General features: G+C 44.6%; 1 protein-coding gene across 1 annotated transcript in view; it reads left to right on the top strand.

Moving 5' to 3' along the window:
• The window catches only part of LOC115252715 (spectrin beta chain, non-erythrocytic 4-like), a 24801-nt gene extending 218 nt beyond the window's left edge, over positions 1 to 24583 (top strand). The window contains 15 exon segments of the mRNA XM_029848628.1: positions 66 to 196; positions 290 to 494; positions 7596 to 7775; positions 7777 to 7842; positions 7946 to 8080; positions 8161 to 8402; positions 11657 to 11795; positions 11927 to 12011; positions 12170 to 12378; positions 13404 to 14665; positions 14987 to 15047; positions 15131 to 15399; positions 18564 to 18734; positions 18903 to 18945; positions 19958 to 24583. Of these exon segments, the coding sequence (XP_029704488.1) occupies positions 66 to 196; positions 290 to 494; positions 7596 to 7775; positions 7777 to 7842; positions 7946 to 8080; positions 8161 to 8402; positions 11657 to 11795; positions 11927 to 12011; positions 12170 to 12378; positions 13404 to 14665; positions 14987 to 15047; positions 15131 to 15399; positions 18564 to 18734; positions 18903 to 18945; positions 19958 to 20242 (3483 nt within the window). The 3' untranslated portion in view covers positions 20243 to 24583.
• The last annotated feature ends 345 nt before the right edge of the window (positions 24584 to 24928 follow it).

Below are 24928 nucleotides of genomic sequence, written 5' to 3'. Positions count from 1 at the left end.
AAAAGATACGAGTATGTGTTCATAAACATGGCACACAAGCTGACCTTGTTTGTTTGATTCCCCAGGACGAGGAAAGCACCCTGCAGCTGCTGAAGGACCACCAGTCAATGGAGGAATCTGTGGAAACATATGCAGAGAAAGTAGGCTCGCTGTCCCAGCAATGCCAGCATCTGCTGGAAATTGCACATCCAGAAAGGTTTGACATGTCTTACGTGTTCCCTCAATGTTTGCACCCTTTCCCTACCTTCTGGCCAAACGGTAACAAATATTTTCTGTCCATTTATAAAAGTGAGAAGATCATGAAGCAGCAGTCCCACATAGACCGCTTATATTTGTCTGTGAAGGACATGGTGGAACACAGGAAGACCAAGCTTGAGCAACAGTACTGGCTCTACCAGCTCAACAAGGATGTGGAGGAGTTAGAGAAATGGATTACAGAGCGTGAAGTTGTTGCCAGTTCCACAGAGCTCGGCCACGATCTCGAGGATGTCTCGGTTAGTCTTCTAACGTTTGGGCGTCAGTTTAAGCATTGGTCCAAACACAACAGAACACCAATAATTCATTTCTCCACAACAAACAATGTCTTACTGTCATAGGCAGGATAATGTGTGTTTGTGTGTGTGTGTGTGTGTGGGGGGGGGGGGTCCAGACACTCCCTAATCCATGGAAAGTCCTATGATTGTACACGCCCAATACCATTGTGTGCACTTTTAATTCAATAATAATCAAAAATCTTTTAGAAGGATTATCAAGAATAATATCAAAATATCAAGAATCTCTGTGGTCCTGATGTTTTCTGGAAGGCTGTTCCACAGATGTGGACGCTCCACGTTTTTGTCCTAGCTTCAGGAACACCTAAAAGGCCAATGTCAGAGGATCTCACCATCCGGGAGGGTTGAGAGAATGTAAGCAGCTCGGAAAGATAAGATAATAAAACAGTTGAAACCTAATAAAAGAACCTTAAAATTGATCCTGACATGGATCCTAGGCTCTTTACAGCCACTTCATGGTTTCAGTTCCTATCAAATGCTCCTACAGATGCTCGAGTCGCCTGAGCTGAGTCAGCACACAAGCTACTCCTCTCGACCCCATGATAGCACACCAGCAAGCCACGACCTTTTCTCTGTTAGCATTCCAGCTTTTTGGTGATCGCTATGGATAGCCCACCAGCCTAGCCTCATGAACAATGAGCCATTTTACTTCAGTGACTGACTAAGGTGCAGTGGCGGAGGAAGACGAGAATGTGGCCTGAGCAGTTCTGAAGACTGGGAATGAATGAATGGTGAGAGTAGCTCTGAGCTCTCCCATTTTCTGAGGAAGATATGCTGGACATATGCTAACATCAGGGGGAAGATGACATCTTTGCAATCCCAGCACCTGGAGCTGCCTGAGTCTACGAAAGGGGGTGGAAGGCAGGGTTAGAAGTCCGGCTCACTCGATCCATTTGGCCTTGATTGACATGTGTAAACATGCATCAGTGTAGCAAGAGCTCCACTTGAGAGAGATGGAAGCTGTCCTAAATGAACATCTCTGTTGAGGTAGCATGAGCCAGCTACCTGCAACCTCCTACAAGCCCAAGTTAGCAGTTCCTGTCAGCACTGACAAAGAAAGGGCCCTTGGCATCCTCATATCCTACCAGGCAGACTAGTTTACTCTGTCGGTTGTTGAGCAATATTACGACGCGTGGGAGAAAATGGCAAGCAATTGCTGATTTGTCCCCATTGTATTCAGTGCATCTCGTTCCAGGCCATGGGCAAGGTGACTGCAACCCTCAACGTTCAGGAGCAAGTGACTTGGCCAAACCTGACTAACTTGACTGATAGGGAGTGGATTGATATACTAGATATGCCAGTCATATTGGAGGCATCTGTTCTACATTGGTCATGATCCAACAGAAATGTGAGGCAAAACAGCAAAGTCCTGGCACATTGTCTCCTCAACAAAGCACCAATGCCTTCTACTGCAGTGCAACGCAAATAATTTGCTCAAACTACTTCCCCACATCCCCTACATCATCACATTTCAGGATTCCAAAGCAGAGCGTGGAATCCGGAGCCCGCCCTAAGCGCCATCCTTTCACAGTCTGGTGTTGGACCTCCACCAAACGCCACACTATATAAGCAGGATGAGCACCATGAGCCATGTGAGAGGTGGTTGTTCAGAAGGAGGGGATAGAGAGCTGGTGGACACAGGTTATACCTGGGAAATGTGGCAGGTATGGTGGATTCATGGTCTCAGCCAGGGTCAAATGGATGGCAAAGGGATTGATAATCTTTTCAATGGGGAAAAGACCGATGAAGTGGGGAGAGACTTTACGGGACGCTTGGTGACCAACGGGATGTTACGGATGGACAGCCAAACCAACTGACTGGGTTGGTAAGATAGAGCTCGTTGCCGGTGGCAGTAGGCTGAGTGCCAGCTGGAGTTCTGGGTGCACGCCAGGACTTTGCAGTTCTCCAAGCCTCCCTGCATGGGCGGAACTTGCAATCACTAAGGTCGTGGGAGGAGAAAAGGGGAGGCTGGTAGCCCAGTGATGCATCGAAGGGGGAAACCTAGTTGCAGAACAGGTGAATATGTATGGGTGTATTCCACTGAGGGAAGATGATGACACTCATGAAGATGGATTGGTAGTGGCAACGCAGCGAAGGGCGGACTCCAGGCCCTGAATAGCCCTTTCGACCTGGCAGTTGGACTTGTGATAAAGGAAGACAAGCTGATGAGGCTCCTAGGGCCTTAGCTGAAGTTTTCCAAACTTTTTGAAGTAAATGTTGGCCCCTGTCAGAGACTATGTAGAGGCGATGTCATGGAGTCTGAAGATGTGGTCGACCAGAAGGTTGGCAGTCTCAAGAGCAGTGGGGAAGTTTGGGCAGAACAAGGAAGAGAATGGTCTCACTTACTGTCAGAATGACAGTGTTCCCCTTGGATGTTAGGAAAGCCCATTACGAAGTCCAGAGCAATGTGGAACTCCTTCTGGATCGGCCACTCCACCACGGCTCTGATCTTTCTCCTGCTCTGCCTTCAACTACCACAGAGTTAGGAAAAGGACAGAGTTAGCATGGAAATCACACTTTTCTGGCTTCACAACTTGTTCTCCAGTAATCTCGCCAAGACCCTTGTCGCACAAGGCCCACATGCGCCGATAAAATCTGGATGTTAATGTACACAAACATGAAGCGGTTCAGGAAGTCTCGTAGGACATCGTTAACTAAAGCCTGAAACACTGCTGGGGCATTGGTGAGTCCAAAAGTCATAACCTGATACTCATCGTGTGGTATTGAATGCTGTCTTTTATTCGTTACCCTTACGGACCCTAACCAAGTAGTAGACGTTCCGGAGATCCAGTTTGGTAAAGATCTGGGCTCCTGGAGAGGATCCAACACAGAAGATATTAATAGTAACGGATATTGTTTGCCCGTTATTGCTGTTCAGACCTCTACTCGATACATGGACAAAGAGTTTTGTCCTTTTCAACAAAAAACCCAAGGTGAGGAGAACGGTCGGATAATCCCTGCAATGAGGGACTCCACGATGGACTTCTCCATTGCCTCCCCTCTCACGGCATGATAAGATAAATAGCTGACTTGGGGGAAGAGAAGGCAGTGGCAGGAAAGGGAGACGGTAAAGGCTCCAGCCTGCCTGTGCTGCCAACTCCTCATCCAGTAAACTGTCTTGGGCTCCAGAATTGTCCAAGACTTGAAGAGGGAGAATCAGACTTCTGACACATAATGATGTGGACATAAGTTGTTCCAAGGGCAGGGGTCTTTCCAAAGATGAACCCTGGGCCGCCAGTACCCCCACCGCTACTGACAAGCCAATTCTTTTGGTCGCACCGGACACCCAGAAATGAAGTGATCAGATTGGCCAAAGTATAAACAATCACCAGCCCGGATCCTGTTATGTTCTTTTGCCGTTAGTCTGGCACGTCCCAGCTGCATTGGCTGTTCAGCAGTGGATGGAGTATTTGAAGGCACAATGTGACTAACCTGGTCCAGGCTAGATGGAGCTTAAAAGGATGAGGCAGTAGTTGGACAAGCAGAAAATGCTTGGTCCTGGACTTACTACAAATTAGACTACTTTGTGGTCGAAGAAGGAGAGGAGGAATGTGTGTCCTTAGGAAGAGAGAGAAGAGGAATGCCAAGAGAGACTGAGAGTAGGGAATTTGATGTTGGAACTAAGAAAATTGGGCTTAAAAACATCTCCCTGGTTTCTGATAGAATATCTTTTCTGTCAGGCAGCAGATGAGAACCCAAGAGCGACAGCAGAGTTTGACTGAACACAGCTTTATTATCAGGACACCGAAGGCAGGACAGGATATTCCAGGGAACATGCAAAACAGAGTCGTCAGAAACAGGCAGGGTCGAAACCAGGAAAACAGGCAGGCAGGAAAACACTGGAGAGTCATGTGGAACACAGAGGACAATCTGGCAGGGGGCAGTGTAGCGCAGGGAACTATAGGGGCTCTTGATTACTGATTTGCCCCAGGTGCGCAGAGTGAGCGAGGACACACTGGTGGAATTGACACTTTTCCAGCTGATATTATGACACAACCAATAGCAGGTTTTATCTTAGTTTGGATTGGTAACTAACCAGTCTAGCATTTATCTAGCATTTTTTAAATTGAAGCAAGCACAACAATTACCCCAAGAAATAAGTCATCTTAGCCAAGTTATTGTACTCCAGTGTAGAACTCACCATAGGTGTTGATGAAGCTCTCACGTTTAGATTAGCATGCTTATTCCTGCCGTTGGCTTGTTGTTAGCATAACATTCCCTATGTAAAAACCTTTGTTTGCATTCATTTAAAATTCCTTGATGAATAATTGAGTAAATGCATTAAATTCACAAGGTTTTATTGGAATTACACTTTTGGTTTGGAAAAGGAATAAGATTCTTTTTTGTTTTTTCAGCAGATGCCTCATGAGTGTCAGTAATAATAACTTGCAATAATCACTTACATATTCAGTGAAGTATCTGTCTGTCTCTGACCACAGCTACTCCTTAAAGTATTCTTCACGTGAAGCCCCATACATCTGACAAAGGACCAACGTGTGTTGCGCCTCCAACGTCCATGACCAGATGTCATATGTTCTTGTAAACACGACAGTGTGATATAGAGTCCTTTCTACACACTGAGAAATAAACCTTAGATCTAATCAATTGTGTTCATAATGATAAAACACTTTAATAAAGCACAACAACTTTGATAGATTTCCTCATGGTTTATTTCATATAGACAAAGTGAAGTGGTGTAGAACTGAACGTGGGAATGAAGAATCAGGTCGATAGACAGACAGCTATTAGGCAGAATGACAGACTGACTGACTGAAACACATAAGCGGATGCATAGAGACACTTACGAAGCAGTATCAGTTGTGGGGCGGCTGGGAAGGTCAGTCACAGTGGAAGACAGCGGCAGAATGGTGTAGGATTTATGGAGGACAGTGTGTTTATAGTTACATTACTTACAGGCATTAAATAATACTGCACAACACTTATGAAAGCAGGGAAATTCAGTCCTTCTACTCTCTCATTAAAGGAGGGCCACTGGAAGCTGAAGTCTCTGTCTTTGATCTGGGAGATGATCAACTGTGATTCTTTGTTCTTTGCCTTTGTCCTTGAATGCTTCTCAATTCCTGATCTACGTTCTTCAATGGATAGTTCTAAGGCCTCGAAGACATTAACAAAAGATAGTGACTCAAAATGGCCATAGATGCCCCTTGGCACTAAAAGGAAGGGTCGCTGGAAGGTGCTGGAGTCCGCTTGATTTGGTCATTCTTCTGACAGAAAGTTGTTTTCATGAGGTTCAGCCCTTGTGCCCTCTCAACACTGTTTGAACCTTTCTGCTTGGAGATGTTCTTATAGAGAACCTCCAATGATGACAGCTCCTGGTGTCATATCTGTAAAACTACTGTGGTGCTGCTTCGTAATGTTGCCAAAGATGATGAGACAGTCACTGCATGTTGGGTTAGGGCCTGGCTTCCTTATTTCATCCACAAGGACTCCAGCACTGCTTGTCAGCAGCAGGTCTCTGGCTGACTGCGCTTCTTCTGGGTTTTTGTACCCTTTGGATATTTTTGTCTTCTGGCATACGTTGCTTGACGTACATGGTGATTGTGGTCATTGACCGAGATGAATTGCGGGACAGTAAAGTTATATTAAAAATGAGGCAACAGACTGTAGAGGAAAGACTGATCTATATTTAACATAATGTGATTTTTTTTATATTTAATGATTAAGTTAGACAGCAGGTATGTTTAAAAGACATTTATTAACAGAGGCAACAACACTCAACAGCGTACTTCAAAACAAGCATCTGTGTCAAAATGGGCTGCTGAGACATTGAGGCCAGGAACAAAGGTCGACCAAGATGTCCGATGGTGTGAGGTGCTAGGAACATTTGCTAGTTGAGATGTGTGTGTCTGTGTGTGTGATGATGGGCCAGGTTAGAGGAAGGATGGTTAGCTTAGCATGCAAGAGCCCCTAAGCCTTCGTATGGCAGCTTAGCTGATACCAACTTCACAGTGTGCCAGAACCAATGGAACCATAACCTGAGTACCAAATGGATCACAAGAACTCACTACAACACAAATACAAATCACTTTGACGCTCTTTTAGCTTAGTTTAACTTAGCGGTGTTCCCAGTCCTTGAGGGAGAGCTGATCATTTGCTGTCTGGTCCTGGTGGTGACAGTTAGAGGAAAATGCTCCTTTTCTTTTGAGGTGGCTTGTTTGCAGCTGGGGGCTAGCTTGCTGGGTGCTAGCTAGCTAGCTGGATGGCTGCTGTTTCTGAGAAGATTTGCCTGCAGTGTTTGATGGCTCATTGTCTTGCAGTATCTTGGTCATTGTCTGTGAATATTCTCAATCATCCAGGTCACAGTTATCCAAATAAGCTTTCTGAAGCGACTGGACTTGTTAGGGTTTTCCTTGAAGATGTTTCGCCGTCTCTCCAGAAGGTTCTTCAGTTCTAAAGTCGCTGAGGGCAGAGCTTGTGTTGTATGTAGGTGATAGGAAGTGCCTCATGCCTGGATGGCTTCCTTGACACCCCTCTCAAACCAGTGATCTTTTCTGGCCAGTACCCGTACTAAACTGTCCTCAAAGGAGTGCCCACTTTCATTTAGGTGTAGGTGTACTGCTGAGTTCTGACCTGAAGAGGTGGCACATCTGTGTCAGGCCATTTGTTTATGGAGGGGCTGTTTAGTTTCACAGATGTAAAGTTCCTTGCACTCTTCCTGGCACCGTACAGCATAGACTACATTATCTTCAGGTTTGGGTTAAAGATCAATCAGGATAGACAGAAAGGGGGAAACTAGAAAGCAAAGTAAAAACAGACACATATTTTCAAAAATATACTAATATGTAATGAGACCAGAAGTCAGATTAGAGCTTCACGTCCTCAAATACTGACCAGGAGAGGGGATATGGTTTTCCCTGGTTCTGTCCAGGGAAAGGAAGCAGCTTTGGGATCTGAAGGTCTTTCAGTGTCCTTGAGATTTTGTTTTGTGAGGATGAGTCTGTTGAATTCGTCCAGTATCATTTTTCTTATTCATTTCTTGTATAATTGATCAACCCAAATCAATGCATTCTTTGTGTCTTACAGGTTCTACAGGAGAGATTCACTAAGTTTGTCACAGAAACCAACAGCATCGGCCAGCAGCGCTTGGAGCAGGTGAACAAATTGGTGAACGAAATGATCAAATGTGACCACTCTGATGCAGCCACCATAGCAGAGTGGAAGGATGGACTGAATGATTCATGGGCCGACCTCCTGGAGCTGATGGAAAACCCGAACGCAGATGCTGGCAGCATCACGCCAACTACACAAATTTTTTACCGACTGCAAAGAGGTGCAGTTAAAACCAATATCTTCCTCAATTCAGTAGTTGAGTTCGGTTTTGCCACACAGATATAACTTAAGCACAATAATCTGACTTCACGCTTGTGTGGTAGGTGCTAGCTCAAGTTGCAGAGAAGATGAAGCAGCTTCCAGAACTACGGTCCTGCCAGGCCAATATCACTAATGCAGCAACCCTGCAGAGAGTAATGCTCTCGTTTGAGCATGGCCTTCAGCTACTGGTGGCACAGGCAAGTAATCTTTCTGTCTGCCTGTCTGTCAGTCTGTCTGCCTGTCTGTCTGTCTATCCAGCTGTCTTGCCTTGTTGCAGGTCAGGCAGCTTCAAGAGAACTCTACTCAGCTGAGGACCATCTATGCTGGGGAGAAGGCGGAGGCCATTTTAGGCCAAGAGCAGGAGGTGATAGAGGCATGGAGGGAGCTATTAAGCGCCTGTGAGGCCAGTCATGTCCAGGTCACTTCAGTCACCGACAAGGTGCAGTTCTTCTCTGTTGTTCGGGAAAATCTGATGTGGATGGAAGGCATCATGGGACAGATAGGATGGGATGAGCCCAGGTGAGGCAGCTATCTGGAAGTTTTCTTTACAACCTGTTTATATTTCAGTTTACTGTATTTAGCTCATCGGTTAAACGTACCGGTACTCTAGCAGGGATGGGCAACCCAGTCCTACCAGGGCCATAATCCAGCCATGTTTTCCTCCCTATCACTTATTCAACAGATGTTACCTCTTCAAGTGTGAGCACTTGTCTACCTCAGACAACCTGGCTGGATCATGGACCTCTGAGGACTGGCTTGCCAGTCTCTGCTCTATGGCTACTCATTCCCTGGAGACAGAATTCCATCTCTGTTTGCCAAATGAAATCGGTGTTCCCTTCACATAATACGACTGTTCATTCACAAGTAGTTCTTAGTTACTAAATGATTAGCAAACATTATGAGATGCTTAAAACGGGCTTTGTGAACATATTTGCAAATCATGAATACAACGATATTGTTCTTTAAATAATCAAATTACTCTCAATGTCATTCATAAATCATTTATAAGTAAGAGTATTACACTGAAGTACTGTATTATGAATTGTATTTATATCAGCATTGAGTCGGAAATTAATACATTTTGTGGCACATCATTTGTTGATGTGCTATTAGTTATGTGTAAACTAGTAACTTAAAGACACAAAAAGGAGTTACTCTTAGTCTAGACTTAATTCTTGCTAAATGACAATAAGAGTCCACAAGAAGTCAACTATCTACACTGGCCACACAGAAGAAGTCACCCCAGTAGACATCACATCGGGTGTCCTTAAACTTTTAATACCAGTACGTGAAGACTTGCGAGTAACAAAATACCAAACATCTCACCTTAAACCTGAATGAGAGTCAGTCACTGATTCCTCACAAATGATGTCTAAGTGGATCAAAAATTTATGCAAAACCTGTCCTGAGGTAAAAGCTATATGCTGCACTGCCCGGTCACAACTGCTCCCAGTCAAACTTCTACATGCTCCAAACACCTCAGCATGAAAGCGCCACTTTGCCAAATTGTCTTTGTGTCAATGGCTGATTTCTACTCCTTACAAGCAAGGCTATCAAGTTGGACCAGAGGCAACTTTTGTGAAAACTGACCACAATATTTCCCACCCATACTGGACAATAGAACTACTCCACCAGGAGGTTCTGGGCATGTGGGAGCTGAAACTTGGACTGCCCAACCAGAAATCATCCTCCAGAGTGTGCTCAGTGATGTTGACTGGGATATTTTGAGGACTTTAGCAGCAGACATCGACGAACTAGCCGCCACTGTTTCTAGCATTACTATGCTTGTCTTGAGCCAGATGTGTCAAGGAGGAGACACCATTACGGACTAAGGAGACCCAGGCCATTTCGTAACTTACAGTACACCGGCACGGTCTTGTGAATTGCCGGAGTACATCCTTGGAAACCCAAGCAGCATTTGGTGACTTTTCAGGATGCCCATTTGTCCATGTTTCGATGACGTCAGACTGAAGTGTTTGCCTGCTGACAGGCAGTTGTGTCATCGCCGCCACAATATAAGACAATGTTCAGAGGGCATTCCAGTGGGTTTACATCAGGAAGAGCTCATGACCAGATGGGATCTTGTGTTGCCTTCTGTTCCAACAAGCTGACTGGCATCTTCTACTACATCTTCAGTGAGTGTCTGACCCAGCCAGTTCTCCCAAAAGCCTTGAACTAATCCCCCATAGTCCGCATACTTATGAACAGGGAGGCCTTGTGCCTGAATGACCTGTGGCACTCACAGGAGTGAAGGTGATTGAGAAACTCATTAAAGAACACATCATGGACTTCAAACCCCTTTTGATCGCCTCCAGTTCTCTTATAGATGCAACATGTCCACAGATGGCACAGATCATTCTCTGCACAACTGGACACCAGCAAGTACAGAATTTTGCCAACCATCCCATTTATTATATGCTGTTTGTGGTAACACAATGCAGGAGTGCACAATTAGAAATTAAAAAGATTTTTATTAGTCCTAACCAATCTTTGTGGGAGAGTGAGAGTAGCAGGTTCCAGAGCAGAAACAGCACAGTGGAGGGAAGGATCGTGCATGTGATTTCCCAGTATCCTGAACTGTGGGACCAAAGACTGCTCGGAGCTGCGTGCCTGGATCAGCAACTCCGTAACATGGTTGGCGACTGTGTCTTTGACACCATGACCATCAGCACTGCTGCCCCCCCATGATTGTGTGATCAGCCCTATGCTGTACAGTATTCACACTCAGAATTGAATCAGTACACACCTGCAAATCTATCATGAGTGGAGCTGGTTATGGGATTTAGAAGGCAGCAGCAGCCCCATGACCCTCTCGCCATCAACAAAACTGCAGCGGGAAGTGCCCATCCTTACAGACCCAGTCCAACAATGTCTTGCAAAACACTGCACTGGATTGGTTCTGCCAACACCAGGAGGTGCAAGACCAGAGCCACCAGGATTATTAGAAGTCCAGTTTACCACAGCAACTGCCGAATACAGTTGCTCAGAAAAACAGTTCAGGGGTATGACGGCCAAGACAGAGAGAGTCAGAAAGACTTTTTCCCAACAGAACATTACAATTTTGAACCAGGAATCTCCGTGACCATGCTAGATGCAACCAGGATGTTGTCTGCAAATGAGTCCCTGACTTTATATGTGATAACCTGACCTTCACATATGCTTTCCTGGATGGATTTATTGGATTCAAGTCAGCTTGCCTAACTGCAGGCCACCATCAGCCTGGTTCCTGTTCAGTCCACCTGTTTGCTGCCAACCTGGCTGTTATTTACCTTGTTAAAAACTGTTTCAATAAAGTCCATCTCCAACTCTGGTCTTCTTGCATTGCAATACAAACTTTTAAATTGTCAGTGTCTCTGTAGATTCAATTTTTTTTTTACTGTAGCGATAAACATTAATAGACATTAAGTTATTAAAAATATAATTGTTTTCTAGGCCATACAGATAAAACTGACAAAAGATACAACAAGGAAGTGTACCAAGCATTTTCTTTTGCCATAATCAGATCAAAATATCTGAAACTCCTCACACAAAGTGTTTTTGGTTTTATCCAAAGCTTTTTCTGTGTTGAGATCTTTCAAAATAAAAAAAATTAAAGTAATAAAAGTAACTAAAACCCCAGTAGTCAGTTAAAATGTAAAAGTGTTTGTTGGGACAGGTGTTGCTCCGGTCGGCTGTTTGCGCCCAGGGTATTTTTAGAGAATCCAGTGCTATTTTTACAGTGCGTTGTACACAATAATGTCAAGGATCTAATCTCAGCAACTGCATTACAACAGGGATTTGACAGCTCTTGAGATGATGATGAAACAACATCAAGAGCTAAAAGGCAAAATAGATGGCCGCAGCAAGACCATACAGCAGTGTGCAGATCTTGGCAAGATCTTGATAGCTGCAGGAGATTCGGCATCAGAGGAGGTTAGCAAAATCCTGTCATGAATTAATCCATGCTGTATCTTACACTTATTACAAATGCATACATTTAGACACATATGTTGTGCAGTATATAGGATCTGTAGTTTGGACAATTGACTAATCTATCCCAACAGATTAAAGAGAAGCTGGAAAGTCTCCAGGCCAAACAAAGAGATCTTCTTGAAAAGTGGGGAAAACATGAGGAAAAATTGCAGAAGAGTGAGTATTATCAGATGATCACTATTTTCTAGAATCAGCATGATTAAACTGGTGAAACAAAAAAAAATACTGGTGAAATTACTGTCAAGTAATAACTTTCTACCAAAGTGTTCATTGATGTAATCAGAAGTGTGTTGAATGCCTGATGTCCACTCCAGAGAAGGAAAGATTCCACTTTTCCCAGGAGACAGTAAAGGCTGAAGTCTGGTTGAAGGCCAAGGAGCCACTGATCACTTCTGATGAGCAAGAGAGAGAAGCACAAAGCCAAAAAGATGAAGTCGAGCAACTCATCCTTCGTCATAAGGCCTTCCGCAAGGCTGCTGTAACCTGGAAAGAACGCTTCAGTTCGCTCCGAAAACTTTCCACAGTAAGTTTGACCACGGATGTCGTAGTTGTTAAGATTGTTTGGCTAAGTCACATTTTAGTTCTGTTATAGGGTTAGGGTTACCCTAGGGTTACCCCAACCCTAACCAGTGAAAGGTGCCTCCCTCTCCCTCTCTGCTGCATGCTATAAGTAGACTGTTTCAATTTTGTATGGTATTCACATTTGGGACCCTCTGGTATCCCTTGCTTCAAATTCACCCAGGATATGTTTTGAATTTTATAATTAATCCTGAAATGGATTAATTTATGAATACATCAAAAGTTGTAAAGTTCCTGCAGTGGCTGGCTGAGGGGCTCCTTTCGTGCAGGGTGTTGGCTGTTCCAACATCCACCTGCAGTGCTCCATGTGGTCCAACTTCTCATTTTATCCATCCTTAAATTCCGAATCAGACAAGATTTTGGTCATATTGAGGGTGGAAGATTTTGTAATGTGCTCTGTTGCTCCAACTGTTGTGTATGTAACGTGTGTGTGTGTGTGTGGGGGGGGGTAAATGGTGTGTGTCGGATGTGTGGTGTTATGTTTTGTTTGAACTGGACCTGAATGCAGACAGGAGTCAGCAAACTAGGTCTCAAAAGATGTTTAAAAATAGAAGCCTCAAACGCTGCGGGGAAAACTTACTCAGGAGGGGAAAAGATCTCCACAAAAGGAGGGAGGCATGGAGCCCTCAAGAGTAAATCTCAAATATATCTGATCTCAGAGCCCACGTTGACCACAAAGCTGACTAAACAATCAGATGTTGGTGAACAGGAGCTAGGTGCTTAATAGTCATTAGTAATTGGCAGCAGTGACAGCTGTGGGAAAGTGGCTCCATCAGACTCCTTGGAGAAAGAACAGAGCAGGAACAGGGAAAACTCCACAAAAGAACACCAAAACAAATACCCAGGACCCAACATGTGTTGGCTTCTGAGAAATGTAAATACCATACAAAGGTTGAACAAATCATTCTTGATAACTCACAGAATCATTTTACTTTGTGTGGTAATTTAAACGAGTCTATCTCTTTTCAGACTGAGAACAAACAAGGGGGAGAGACTACACCATCATTCTCCAGCCAGAGGATGCTCCCATTATCCTGTCTAACTCCCAGTGTTCCGTCAAGCAGTTCTTCCTCATTGTTCTTGAGGCATGTGGCACAAGCACAAATTGAGGCCAAGACCAATTTAGATCTAAGTACCACATCTGTAACCCAGAGACTGTGTTCATCTCCAGCGAGCTACAACTCACCAATAAATGATTCGGGCTATGCTGGACTGGGACAACACTGCAGTGGGAAGCTCGTTACCTCAACATACGTTGGAATGAACCACGAAGCCGCTGGAGGTGACAGTGATACTGCATTCTCGGTGATAACCTCCCATCGTGATGGTGTGAACACGTCATCGTATCTCACAATAAACCCTCCAACTAGTGGCAGTGTAGACAGCTCTGGAGACTTTGGCCTGACAGCTGGGTCTGTGGGTAGAATGCAACACCATCCGGGTGATGGAAGGTTAGAAAGTCCAGTTAACCTTGCTCAGCAATCAAGCGGCACAGGAGGAATTCCTACTTACCTGCATCAACCAAAGATGGGTAATTCTGGATATTTGGGTCAACCTCAACATATACGATGTTCTGGATATGTGGACCAACAATCCATTTTAGGGGACACTGTCAATTTAACACAACACCAGAATATGGTGGATTCTGGCTACCTAGGGCAAATTTATCCAAGTAGTGGGGGTACGTCTGCCACAGACTACCTACCCCGAAGTCATTTTGGCAGTGGTCTGATCAGTTCTGGTTACCTAACACAGAGTGGTGGCATACTGGAGCCTAAAATGGCATATACATGGCAGAATCTGAAATCTGACTTTACACAGCCTAAGATCAACAACCTGCACAAGGCTGTCAACCCTCTTCTACATGTTAGTACAATGCAAAGGGAACACTATGGAGAAATCCCACTGGCGAACATGATAGGGCCAGAAACAGGGCTAGAACTCCTCCATGGCCGTCTCCAGAGGGATCCTCGAGGCAGTCGTTCTGATCCTCAGATGGACCATCTCAGGCAAGAGAGAGAGTACAAACTGGGTAGACAGACCTCTAGTGAACAGGAGATCCAAGCCAGGCTGAATGAGCTTCCGATGATTGTGCGTCAAGAACGCTATCGGAGGCATTTGGAGCGACAGTCTTCAAGTGAAAAAGAGGGAAGCAGTAAGCAGAGATTGCAAAGGCAGGACTCAAGTGACCTTGAGGCATCTATCAAAACTGGCTCTGACAAACACACAAGGTATGTGAATAAAATTGATGCAACATTTACGAAATGTTGATTTATTAACTGCACAATGAGGGATTTCTTCTTAATACGCTATCATGGTTTGTTTTTGTATTTAATCGATTTAGGAGCATTTATTGGAATATGTTGACTATCCCTAACCAGACACAATGTTAATGCTACAAAAACAAAAAGTGCTAAATGAGTGATGTCTGTGTAATCATTGAATCCTCTGGAATTGTCTGTAGCCCTCAACACTGATACACTGATACAAATACGATAGAGTAGATTTTCTGCATTTTTTCCTTTAGTGATTCGTGTCATTTCTTGTTGCAGTGACAAGAGAACAACCATGGCAGAGATTGTAGAACAAGTCCAGGAGAGAGAAGCAGCACATGTGCGTAAGACTGGCACAATAAAAGGAGCCCATTGTGCAATGTTACCGGTCTTTTGTCGTGAACTTTCCTTCTGTTTATTTAGTCAAGAGGAGAAATGTATCGACCTTCTAGCAGCCTCTCAGCACCCGTTACTCGTTTTGATGGGCGACCCCGTGCAAGAGACCGTCCAAAGCCAAGGAGGAGGCCCCGCCCAAAAGAGCCTGAGGAGGCACGGCGGTCACGCTCAGCTCCAGCTACTGGTGCCCCAACAACACCGCAGCCACCTTCACATACTGCCCAGAATGAAGGTTTCCTTTACCGCAAGAAAGTCACCACCTCTGACCTGGAAGGTCAACAGAGGAGCCCAAACAGGTACGATATCCCTGAAATCACAGATGAATGAATGATGTATACTTATTTAGAACACAAACACACACATGCACATGTATGGACATCTTTTTATATATAGTATATTAAAAAAGACAGATCCTACAGTGTGGTGTTTGTAACAATTTGGTTGTTGAGTGTGGATGAATTTGTTTAATTCATTATAAAATTTTCAGGTGTGAAAAAGCTTCTAAATTGACCTTAAAATATTTTGAGCATGAAATAACAGTACAAACCCTAACCCAATTTTAGTAACATTTACAAAGATCGTTGTTTTTTTATCTTATAAGACAAATTCCTATTCTATTGTCCTCACGATAATGCCCTTCGGCACGCAGTTATGGGAACCTCTGTCCATAACCATGAAACATTTCCCCCTTCCTTACTTCACTCATTGGCCCTCTACATCCACCAATTAAGGTTGTGGTGGATCTCTGCTCTGAAACAATGCAGAGCTGATTCGTTTCTATTCAAATCATTATGTGTGTACACCAGGGGTGGCGCTGTTAGCAATGTGGCACAGTGCAGTGCACAAAGGACAGGAAGTCATGTGCAAAGAGAAAATAAAACATTGGAATTTTTTCAAAATAAAAAATTCTGTGGTTTTTTTGGGCTGAACGTTTTCAGAGGGAAGTTCAGTTTGAAGATTTATGGCAGTGGTAGCTCAGTCCGTAGGGAACTGGGCTAAGAAGCAGAGGGTTCTTGGTTTCACACGAAACCTGGAAGGTGTTCTGGTAGTAGTAGTAGTCGTAGGGGAGGTGCCAGGACACCTTCAGAGCACTGCCGAGGTGCCCTTGAGCAAGGTACTGAACCCAGGAAAACTCACACATGATACCTTGCAATGAGGTGGGGACTCGTTCAGAGGTGGACCAGCTTCACACATGTGCAGCTGGGATAGGCTCCAGCAGTCTCCCCCTAACCCCAAAAGGGTCACGAATAAAATCAATAAAACTGCTCAATAATAAATAATCCGTCAATTAGACATTTGAGTGGAAATAAGGGAATTATGCATATTAAAGGCACACAAGATTGAACGAAAACCAATGTTTAGCCTTCTGCTAGTCTGGATGGAGGAATATTTGAAATAAAGTCTTTCATTGCTCGTCGTCTATGTCCTCACATACTGTGGTCAGTCTTCCAGGCAGTTGCTATCCTGCACATTGTGGTTGTCCACTCCCACAGCTTGTCCCTCAGCAGGACACGCTGGATGGTACTGAAAGCTCTCGGTAGCTAAAAAACAATACGATACTTACAGTGGTACCAACCTTCTCTAGATGAGACAGTGATGTGTGGAGAAAATAGCTGCTGTCAGCCAAATGGCAGAAGGTCACACAGCTGGTCAGCACAGCTTTGAGATGCCTGGTCTCTCACATCTCCAATGTCCTCAGCTGGGTCACCACCTGAGTGGTTTGAAAGGCTGGGGCTGTGGTTAACTGAGCTGGTGTTGGGAGAGGCAAAGTTGGAGGGTGCGAAACGGGAGTCCAAGACAGGCTCCAGGGCAGTTCTATGGTGTTGTTGAGAGCTAGTAGCCAGGGGAGCCATGAAGGGGAAGTCCACAGCTGTAGGAGTCAATGGAGGCTGCGGCATGGAGCCCTGAGGTCCTGGTCACACAATCGTTTTGGGTGAAAATGCAAAACTTTAGTTCCCTTTGGACAGTCCATTTACACCAGAATGCCTGAAATCACAGCGTTATGACAACGAACCATGAGTTTAAAAGAACGGCGCCGCATCAGTTGTTGTTTAGATGATATGTGGAGCATTTTCACCAACTGCTGGCATTCACACCACCGCTGCAGGCTACTGGGTTTACCTGAGTATTCATACCTGACACTGAGGAAGAACTTCAAGACATGGCACGACTCCCAACCATGTTCTCTGCAAGTTCTTTTGTATGATGTGTTTTTATTTTGAACAGAGACTCAACTGAACACTAGCTCTAAAGCACTTTATATTCTATATTATATTTTGTGTAACCCAACCAGGTGTAAACAGGTTGAGTAAACAGGGCCTGAGAGGTGAGGGGCTCATCCGACATCCGCGCCATCACCTTGATATACGACGCACACCGTCACTATTGTTTATAGACATGATAGCGGGGCGGGGGTGCCCGGACACCTCCAGACCTCTGCAGACATGCAAGACACCGACCGACACTGAGCTGCTAACCTATTCAGATGTGGACCCTGCCTTCACTCGTAGGGAGCTGGACCTCAAAAGGTCTAAAAGCAGTCGAGAAAAGAAAGGTTGTCATTTTCACCTTTCACCCTTTGAGTGTGTGAGGCGACAATTCGCATGGTTCAATCATTATGATCACGTGAATGTAGGGACGATCTAGGAGGGGCCAGCTTGAAGTCTCCAGAGATGAAGGGCAGCGTGTCAGGTCCTGAGTGTGCAGCCGGCTCACAGCTGAGGGCAGGACATCACAGGCTGCCTTGCATTAGCCCCTCCGATGACATGTGAGCGCGCCCTCGGCCAGTAATGTGGTCTTTGACTCATGGCTACCAAGTCCAGGTCTTTCCTGCAGAGTTGCTCTTTAATGCTGACGCCCCAAGGTTAAAGACAGCCCGCTCTTTTCCTTCGTTATTACTAAACCTCCCAATAAGCTTCTAATCAGGAAGCGCATTAGTTAATTGGACCACACTGTTTTGTCACACAATCTTTTAACAGACGAATCGCTCGTGATCGTCACGGTTTCTTTTAGTCAAATATCATCGCTGGTTTACTAAATTTGCTCTATTATCATTATTACTGTTAAGTCTCCAAAAATAAATCTAATTTCTAATGGATAAATGGCCATCAGCAGGAGGGTCCCCCTACATGAGCCTGGTCCTGCTCCAGGTTTCTTCCTGTTAAAGGGGAGTTTTTCCTTGCCACTGTTGCTTGTTGGGGGTCAGGCCCTGGGACTCTGGAAAGGGTCTAGAGACAATTTTGATTGTAAAAGACGCTATATAAATAAAGATTGGTTGATTGATTGATTGATTGATTGATTGATTGATTGATTTGTTTTCATTAAACCTGTTCATTAAAACTGAAAGTTAGCACTTGAGTCCCGTTACAAACTTCTCTTAATGGTAATCTTTCATGGTATCACCTGTGTCCGTCCCCATGCTTCCTAACCTTATGTTCTTTGTGCCATATTCACTGTTCAGCAAATCCTGGGTGAACGTATACTGTGTGCTTAAAGAGGGGAAACTGACCTTCTACAAGGATGCACGCAACCATAACACAACTTACAATGAAGAGCCTCCCCTCGACCTGAGTAATTGCTCGTTTGATCCTTCAATGGGCTATAAAAAGAAGAAAAATGTCTTCATTCTCCGGTTAGTACGACTCTCCTCCCGCACCACCTGAAATGCCATAAAGTATAACTTTGCAATTCCAAACACACGTGCACACAGTGGCAGATTTTTCCAAACTGACTTTTTGTCCCAGTTTTTGGTGATAAAGTTGTTGGTAAATATAATCCATGGTGGTTTTCTCTGACACAGAATGGACGATGGAAACAACTTTGCATTCCACGCAAAAGATGAGGTAAGACCATCACTAATTAAGAGAAATGAATAGAATCAAATTCCCTGTCGTGTTGAATTTATCCGTGTTTATTTAGTCTGTGTGTCAGCGAACACATGTCTTCTAACTGAACATAAATCGCATCTCCAGTTTCCTAAAGTTGTGTCTCATATTTATTCTCGGTCCCTGCTTGGATAAACAGTTGCTGCTCTATTAACTAGCATGATGACTAGTTAACCTGCTTTTGTAATAAACGGTTTCAGACAGCATGGTCATGTCGTCCACAGTAAAGCTGTTCCAGAGGCTGGTGAACACGGGCACACACACACACACACACACACACACACACACACACCCAGCTGTGCCCTCCTCACCATGACAGTCTGTTCCCAGAGCAGGTGAGGACACCTGTGATGTGTACCAGAGGAACAGCTGAGCAGCTCCACCGCCATGAGAACAAGCGGAGCCTGGCTGAGCTCTATCTCAGCCAGGATCAGGTTGTGGTCTCGGCATCGACCCACCAGCTGTGCACCTCTTCTCTGTAGGCCAGGTCAATGTTGTCCCTGATGAATCCCGCCCCCGTGGTCACCGTGTGGTCAGTGGCAGATGGGTGATGCAGTGGTGGATGAGCAGAGGAAGGAGCAGACGAAGGGGCTCGTTGCCACTCTGATGTCCTGATAGGTGTCCTCAGGGTCTCCTCACCAGCTTATTGAGCTTCATGACTTTAGCATATTGTAAAGTGGCTTTTAATTGGTCCAAGTAATGATAATCTCTCCGATGTTCTCTGAGTATTAGTTGATGAAAGCTGACCCAGACGTGGAATCCTCATCAAGTGACAGCTGCTGGGAACGTGTCATAGTCCTTACACTTAAAAGCAGTCCTCACTTTTACATCAGTGGTGGATCTTGAGCACTTTGTCACAGTATTTTTATGCATGAAACAGCATCAACTCTACACAGAGATGCTGCTGAAAAGATGGGTCAAATGATCGTAAGACAAAGACTTTCTGAAGTGCCGCATCTTTCTCTTTTAGGAGGACCTCAAGGCCTGGACTTCAAATATTACCATCTGTATAGCTGAATATAAGGCTATGAAAAAGTGGGACAAGCCAGACATGACGCCCTTGGATCCCGACCATTCTGAGAGGAAGGAGAAATCAGAGGGGGACGTGGACGCCAGGTCAGAGAGATCTGAGCAGGCCTTGGGGGATGAGAGGTCAGACAAAGGGGATCGCTCAGAGAAGTTAGACACGTCTGAAATTGCTGACAGGATGGAGGGTGGGGCGGGAGAATCTAGTGCTTCTCTAAAGAGTAAATGACAATCATGTTTATCTTGTAACATTTCATTTCATGACTAAAGCTGGAGGAGGTGCTCAGAAGGTGGGAGGGAGGGAGGGAGGGATGGGAGCCTGTAGGTCTGTAGATCCTCACTGACGTGCTATGGGACAACTGATGCTTGGAACTGTGACTCCACTCCACTTCACCCAGATATCAGAGCTTTTTGGTGCCACCTGCTGCCGCCAGGAGGCCAGATAGCGACACAGGAAAGTCCTGGGAATCCAACCCTGTAACACTGTTGCTTGTTTAATCTTGAATTGCCACATTCTGTCTTTATGGGTTCAACAGATCCTGTAATGTTCTGTCTAGCTAGATTATTCCAAGAGGTAATGAATGACAGCAATATGCATTCGTATTACTTCCCATTGTGACAAACAATTAAAAATTTGTTTATCTGCAATTTTACATCTGTTACTTTGTGCATTTTAGTTATGTTATATGAACCACAATGTCATTCCCATCTCCCAGCATTTCTGGACTGCTGTTTTAATGGAATGCCGGCGTTCCTCACGACAACACAGTGATTCGTCTTTTTCTAAATTCCTTTTTAGTTGAAATGATGCTTCCAAATTTGATTTATAGACCCGATGTGTTCAAAGTGACACCATGGTTTTGTAAAAATTAAGAAAATGGGACATCGCATGTAACAGTCCGCTAGTGCACCAATTTACCATGAAATAGGTCGTTTGGAATTTGGATTGAATTGGTAATAATGTGATATAGTAGGTGTGCGTGTGTTGGGGTTAATGCCCAATATACGCACTTTTAACATGAATCAGTAACGGTTTGTGCACTATAAAGTACTCCTTTCAGTTGGTTCAATAGTAGAAACCATAAAAACCAGAGAATTACCACAGAAATCAGCCCAGTTGGATCTGAATCACGGTCTGATTACAATATATAAATAAAAGACGGACCAAATGGAAAACTGTCAAAATTCAAGTCATTGCTTGTATAAATCTATGTAACGTCTGTAGTCCACCGCTCCGTCCAATGAAAGCAACACTCTCAAGGGGCATGGGTTAACTTTAAACATTGATGTCTCAAATATAGGAGAGAAGAGATCATTTCCAATTAAATATGCAAAGTATTTGGACATCTTATAGTGTAAATGTACCAATATATACATATGTAGCTGTATCAAAGATCGTTGTCCTTGGAATGGCAGCAAGACAAATTGGTGTTGCTCATAAAGCTGGAATAAAGTATTTTTTACCTCCTTGAATGAAATAATGCCGACAGTGTAAAAGTGTATCTACTCTCTGAACCTGATTCTGATGAATCTGGTGGATACTGATGTGTAGGAACGAGAGGATCAGTGCGTCTCCCAGCAAACGTATTCCTCCTTTATGGGCAACAGTGTCGTTCCCCCCATCAGATGCTAACCCCACATCCAAGTCTCCACCGTGTATGTGTGTGTGGGGGGGGGACGAGATGTGTAGACACAATCAAACTAACTTCACTACGGAGGCAAAGGATCCGGCGATCACAAAGATTACGCCCCAGTGGGATTTTTCCTGTATGTTGATTTTGTTACATTTGAAAATTCCTTCAAGACATTTCAGACATGAAGTAGACAGGATATTTGTCATGCTCCCAAACCTGATACCATAAAACAAACGCGAGTCAAAGACTGTGGCCACACTGTGCTCTCTTTGTATTATATCAGATGCAACATGAATGTAGTCTTCATCTCTCTGTGATTTAAGTGCCCGGCTCTGCAGGATGGCTGACCCTTGTTTGGAAGAGCCTCTCGCTAACTATGCGCCTTTTATTGGCTTATTTGGTGAGAAGTGTTTGGGACTGTTAGGACGGCTCTGACCCACATCAGTTACACACTTTTTGCCGACACACAGTTATGCATCATGTCTGTGAGTACAAAACATATTGCCAATTTTTTCCCTTAAATTTTGTCTTGCTGACATAGAATAAAAAACTCCAATCGGAACTATTTAAATCTGTCATAAAATCACTAAAATAGACACATTTCCTCAGGAGCAATGTTGGTCAACTCTACTGCCTTTATATTATATATATTTAGGGAACACAAAACAACATATATCATAATGATGTATACATCAGCTATTTCATTATGTCATGTACTGTACATCAGTATATGATATATTCTCTACATGATAATCACACCCTGGAGTTGAATTTACCTACATACTGGTACTAGTGCATGACCTAGACTTTGATGGACCTTGTAAGGCTATTTTACAATCTCGTCCATTTGGGATAATCTCCAAATGTTTCATTTCTATACTTTTGCCTCGGTACCTATAGCTGGTCCCATTTTAGTGACAGTGGAAAATAGGAATGGTGTGATGCAGGGTCTACAACCAAAAATATATTATGTGTCTGTACACACACACACACACACACACACACACACACACACACACACACACATAGACGTATGTAACATGTAAATATAACTGCACAAACTCTGCACAAGTTTATTTATGGTTTAAGAATGTACATTTCAGTTACTGAATTCAATTAAATTTGCCAAAACTTGTTTGTGGAATCAAGACATGTGGTATCGTCTCATAAAATTGGTTCATCACTTTATGCTTTGTCATTGTCATTTATTTCAGTAAGTCAGTGTAAATTCAGTTACATTTGAATCTGAAGCTAAACATTTGCAACTGGATAGGAGCCAAATCCAGAATCCATCCAATCATTCTGGGTTTGCCCTGGTCATGTGACAGGAGAGCCCCCTGCTGCTCCACAGGAGGCCAGCTCAAAAGCTCTGGGAACTAACTACTGTGCAACCGTCACTAGGTTCCTCTTCTGAACTGACACATTTTGCTCGTATGGGTTTGCCAGATAATGTAACGTTCTGCCTGATCCCAAGAGATAATGACATCTGCTCCAGCAGGACCTCTAGCTCCGTAAGGGACACGGCTGATGGCTTCATGTCTGTTTCCAAGCATAGCTAGAGACATTTAGCATTTTTAGCCAACATATGCAAATGAAGCTTCATGTGGGACCAATGCTTTTGATTGGACCAGAAAGCATACAGGAAAAACTCGACAAATTTTATACGCTTTAATGCACAAAAAGAGGGCTGGTAGTCTCCCTCCTGAAGTTGGGGAAGAGAGGTGTCCTGAGGAGATGAGCAAAAACCAACAAGATTACTGAATGAAAAAGTCTGAAATTTCAGAGTCATTTACCGCTAAGCTGACAAAGAGGGCAGAGCAGGACAAAGGAACAAGAGAACCAAACACACAGGGACATGCTAGTACCTCCCCCTCAACTGGCCCCTCCTGGAACCCTGCCAGGCTGGTCGGGATGGTCCTGGTAAAAGTCGTGCAGGGGTCCATTGTCCAGAGTAATCCACTACCATTCCTTAGGATTCTACCCCTACAAGTTGACCAGGAACTGGAGACCACATCAATGCTGGCGGACATCAAAAAAACTCTGGATAGGCTAGATAATCCACAATGACATGAGGAGGGGGCTCAGATGGAGGGACCAGATCCAGCTTTGAGACCGTTTCACCCATGAGTTCTGAAACGTGGGATTAACGTTGAGAGATGCAGACAACTTGAGGCGAACTATGGACAATTCATAATCTCAAAGTGTCTGACATAAAAAGCACTTAGTTTCCTGGAGTCACTGTGAAGGGGAAGGGGCTCGGTGGTGGTTGACCTGCCTCTGGGACTGTAAGGAAGACTTGACTTTACACTTTTGCAGTGACACAGGATGGTCTGTACCGAGGCCACCACCACTACATCCTCCTGGAACTCAAACAGGAGTGACTTATACCCACTGGAGGCCATGATGGGAGACATCCCAGTGGCGGTGGAGACCTAAGTGGTCTTGGCGTATTCAAGGCATGGCAGGAATGAACTCCAGGACACTGCGTGTTTAGGAGTCACACACTGGAAAGCATTCAGCAAAGCCTGGTTTGCCGAATCAGGGACAAAACAGAGGTTGGGTGGGGGGCATTGCCAGGAGGCAAAGTTTTTCGTTGCACCTCCAATACCCTCTACTGCCAAGAAGTGGCTCCCATGATGCAGGAGGGAGACAGGATGGGACCAGGCTCTGAGCTTGCATGATCAGGGGAAAACTGACAAGACAGGGCATCTGTCTTGATGTTGCAGGTGAGAACACAAAGTGGCCAAGACAGAGTGTTGGCCATGCCTGCCGGGAGGTCAGACACTTAGCAATCTGGAGGTAGGACAGGTTCTTGTGGTCAGTCCACCCCACAAAAGGCTGGATGGACCACTCCAGCCAGTGTCTCCACTTCTGTAAAGCTAAGACAACTGCTAGCAGTTCTCTATTCCCCAAATCCACCTCATCCATAAACTGACAGCTGGGATCGGGGCGTGTCAAGATGGAAGTGGCGGTAAACAGAGCCTCTAGGTGACTGAACGCCGTGTCACTCTCATCGGACCATTTGTGACCACAACCTTTGTATAGTCACGAATGAAGTAATGATAATAAATTGGTAGCTGGAGGACACAGAGGCTGAAGGGATGGATGACCGTGGTGGTGGAGGAATTGGGTTATCTCGCGTGAGGAGACCTGCGAGACTGGTAAAGAGGTTGTAGACGGAGTTCCATACGTCAGAGAGGAGCTCATCACTGGATGTGCCTTTCGACATGGTTGTTTAAGAAATGAGAAACTTCTCATTGCAGCAGTTGGGGTTAAATAAT

This window comes from Takifugu rubripes, chromosome 15, assembly GCF_901000725.2.
Source record: "Takifugu rubripes chromosome 15, fTakRub1.2, whole genome shotgun sequence".
Classification (NCBI taxonomy): domain Eukaryota; kingdom Metazoa; phylum Chordata; class Actinopteri; order Tetraodontiformes; family Tetraodontidae; genus Takifugu; species Takifugu rubripes.
The sequence above is the reverse complement of the archived record's forward strand: the minus strand, read 5'-3'. Positions and strand labels throughout refer to the sequence as shown.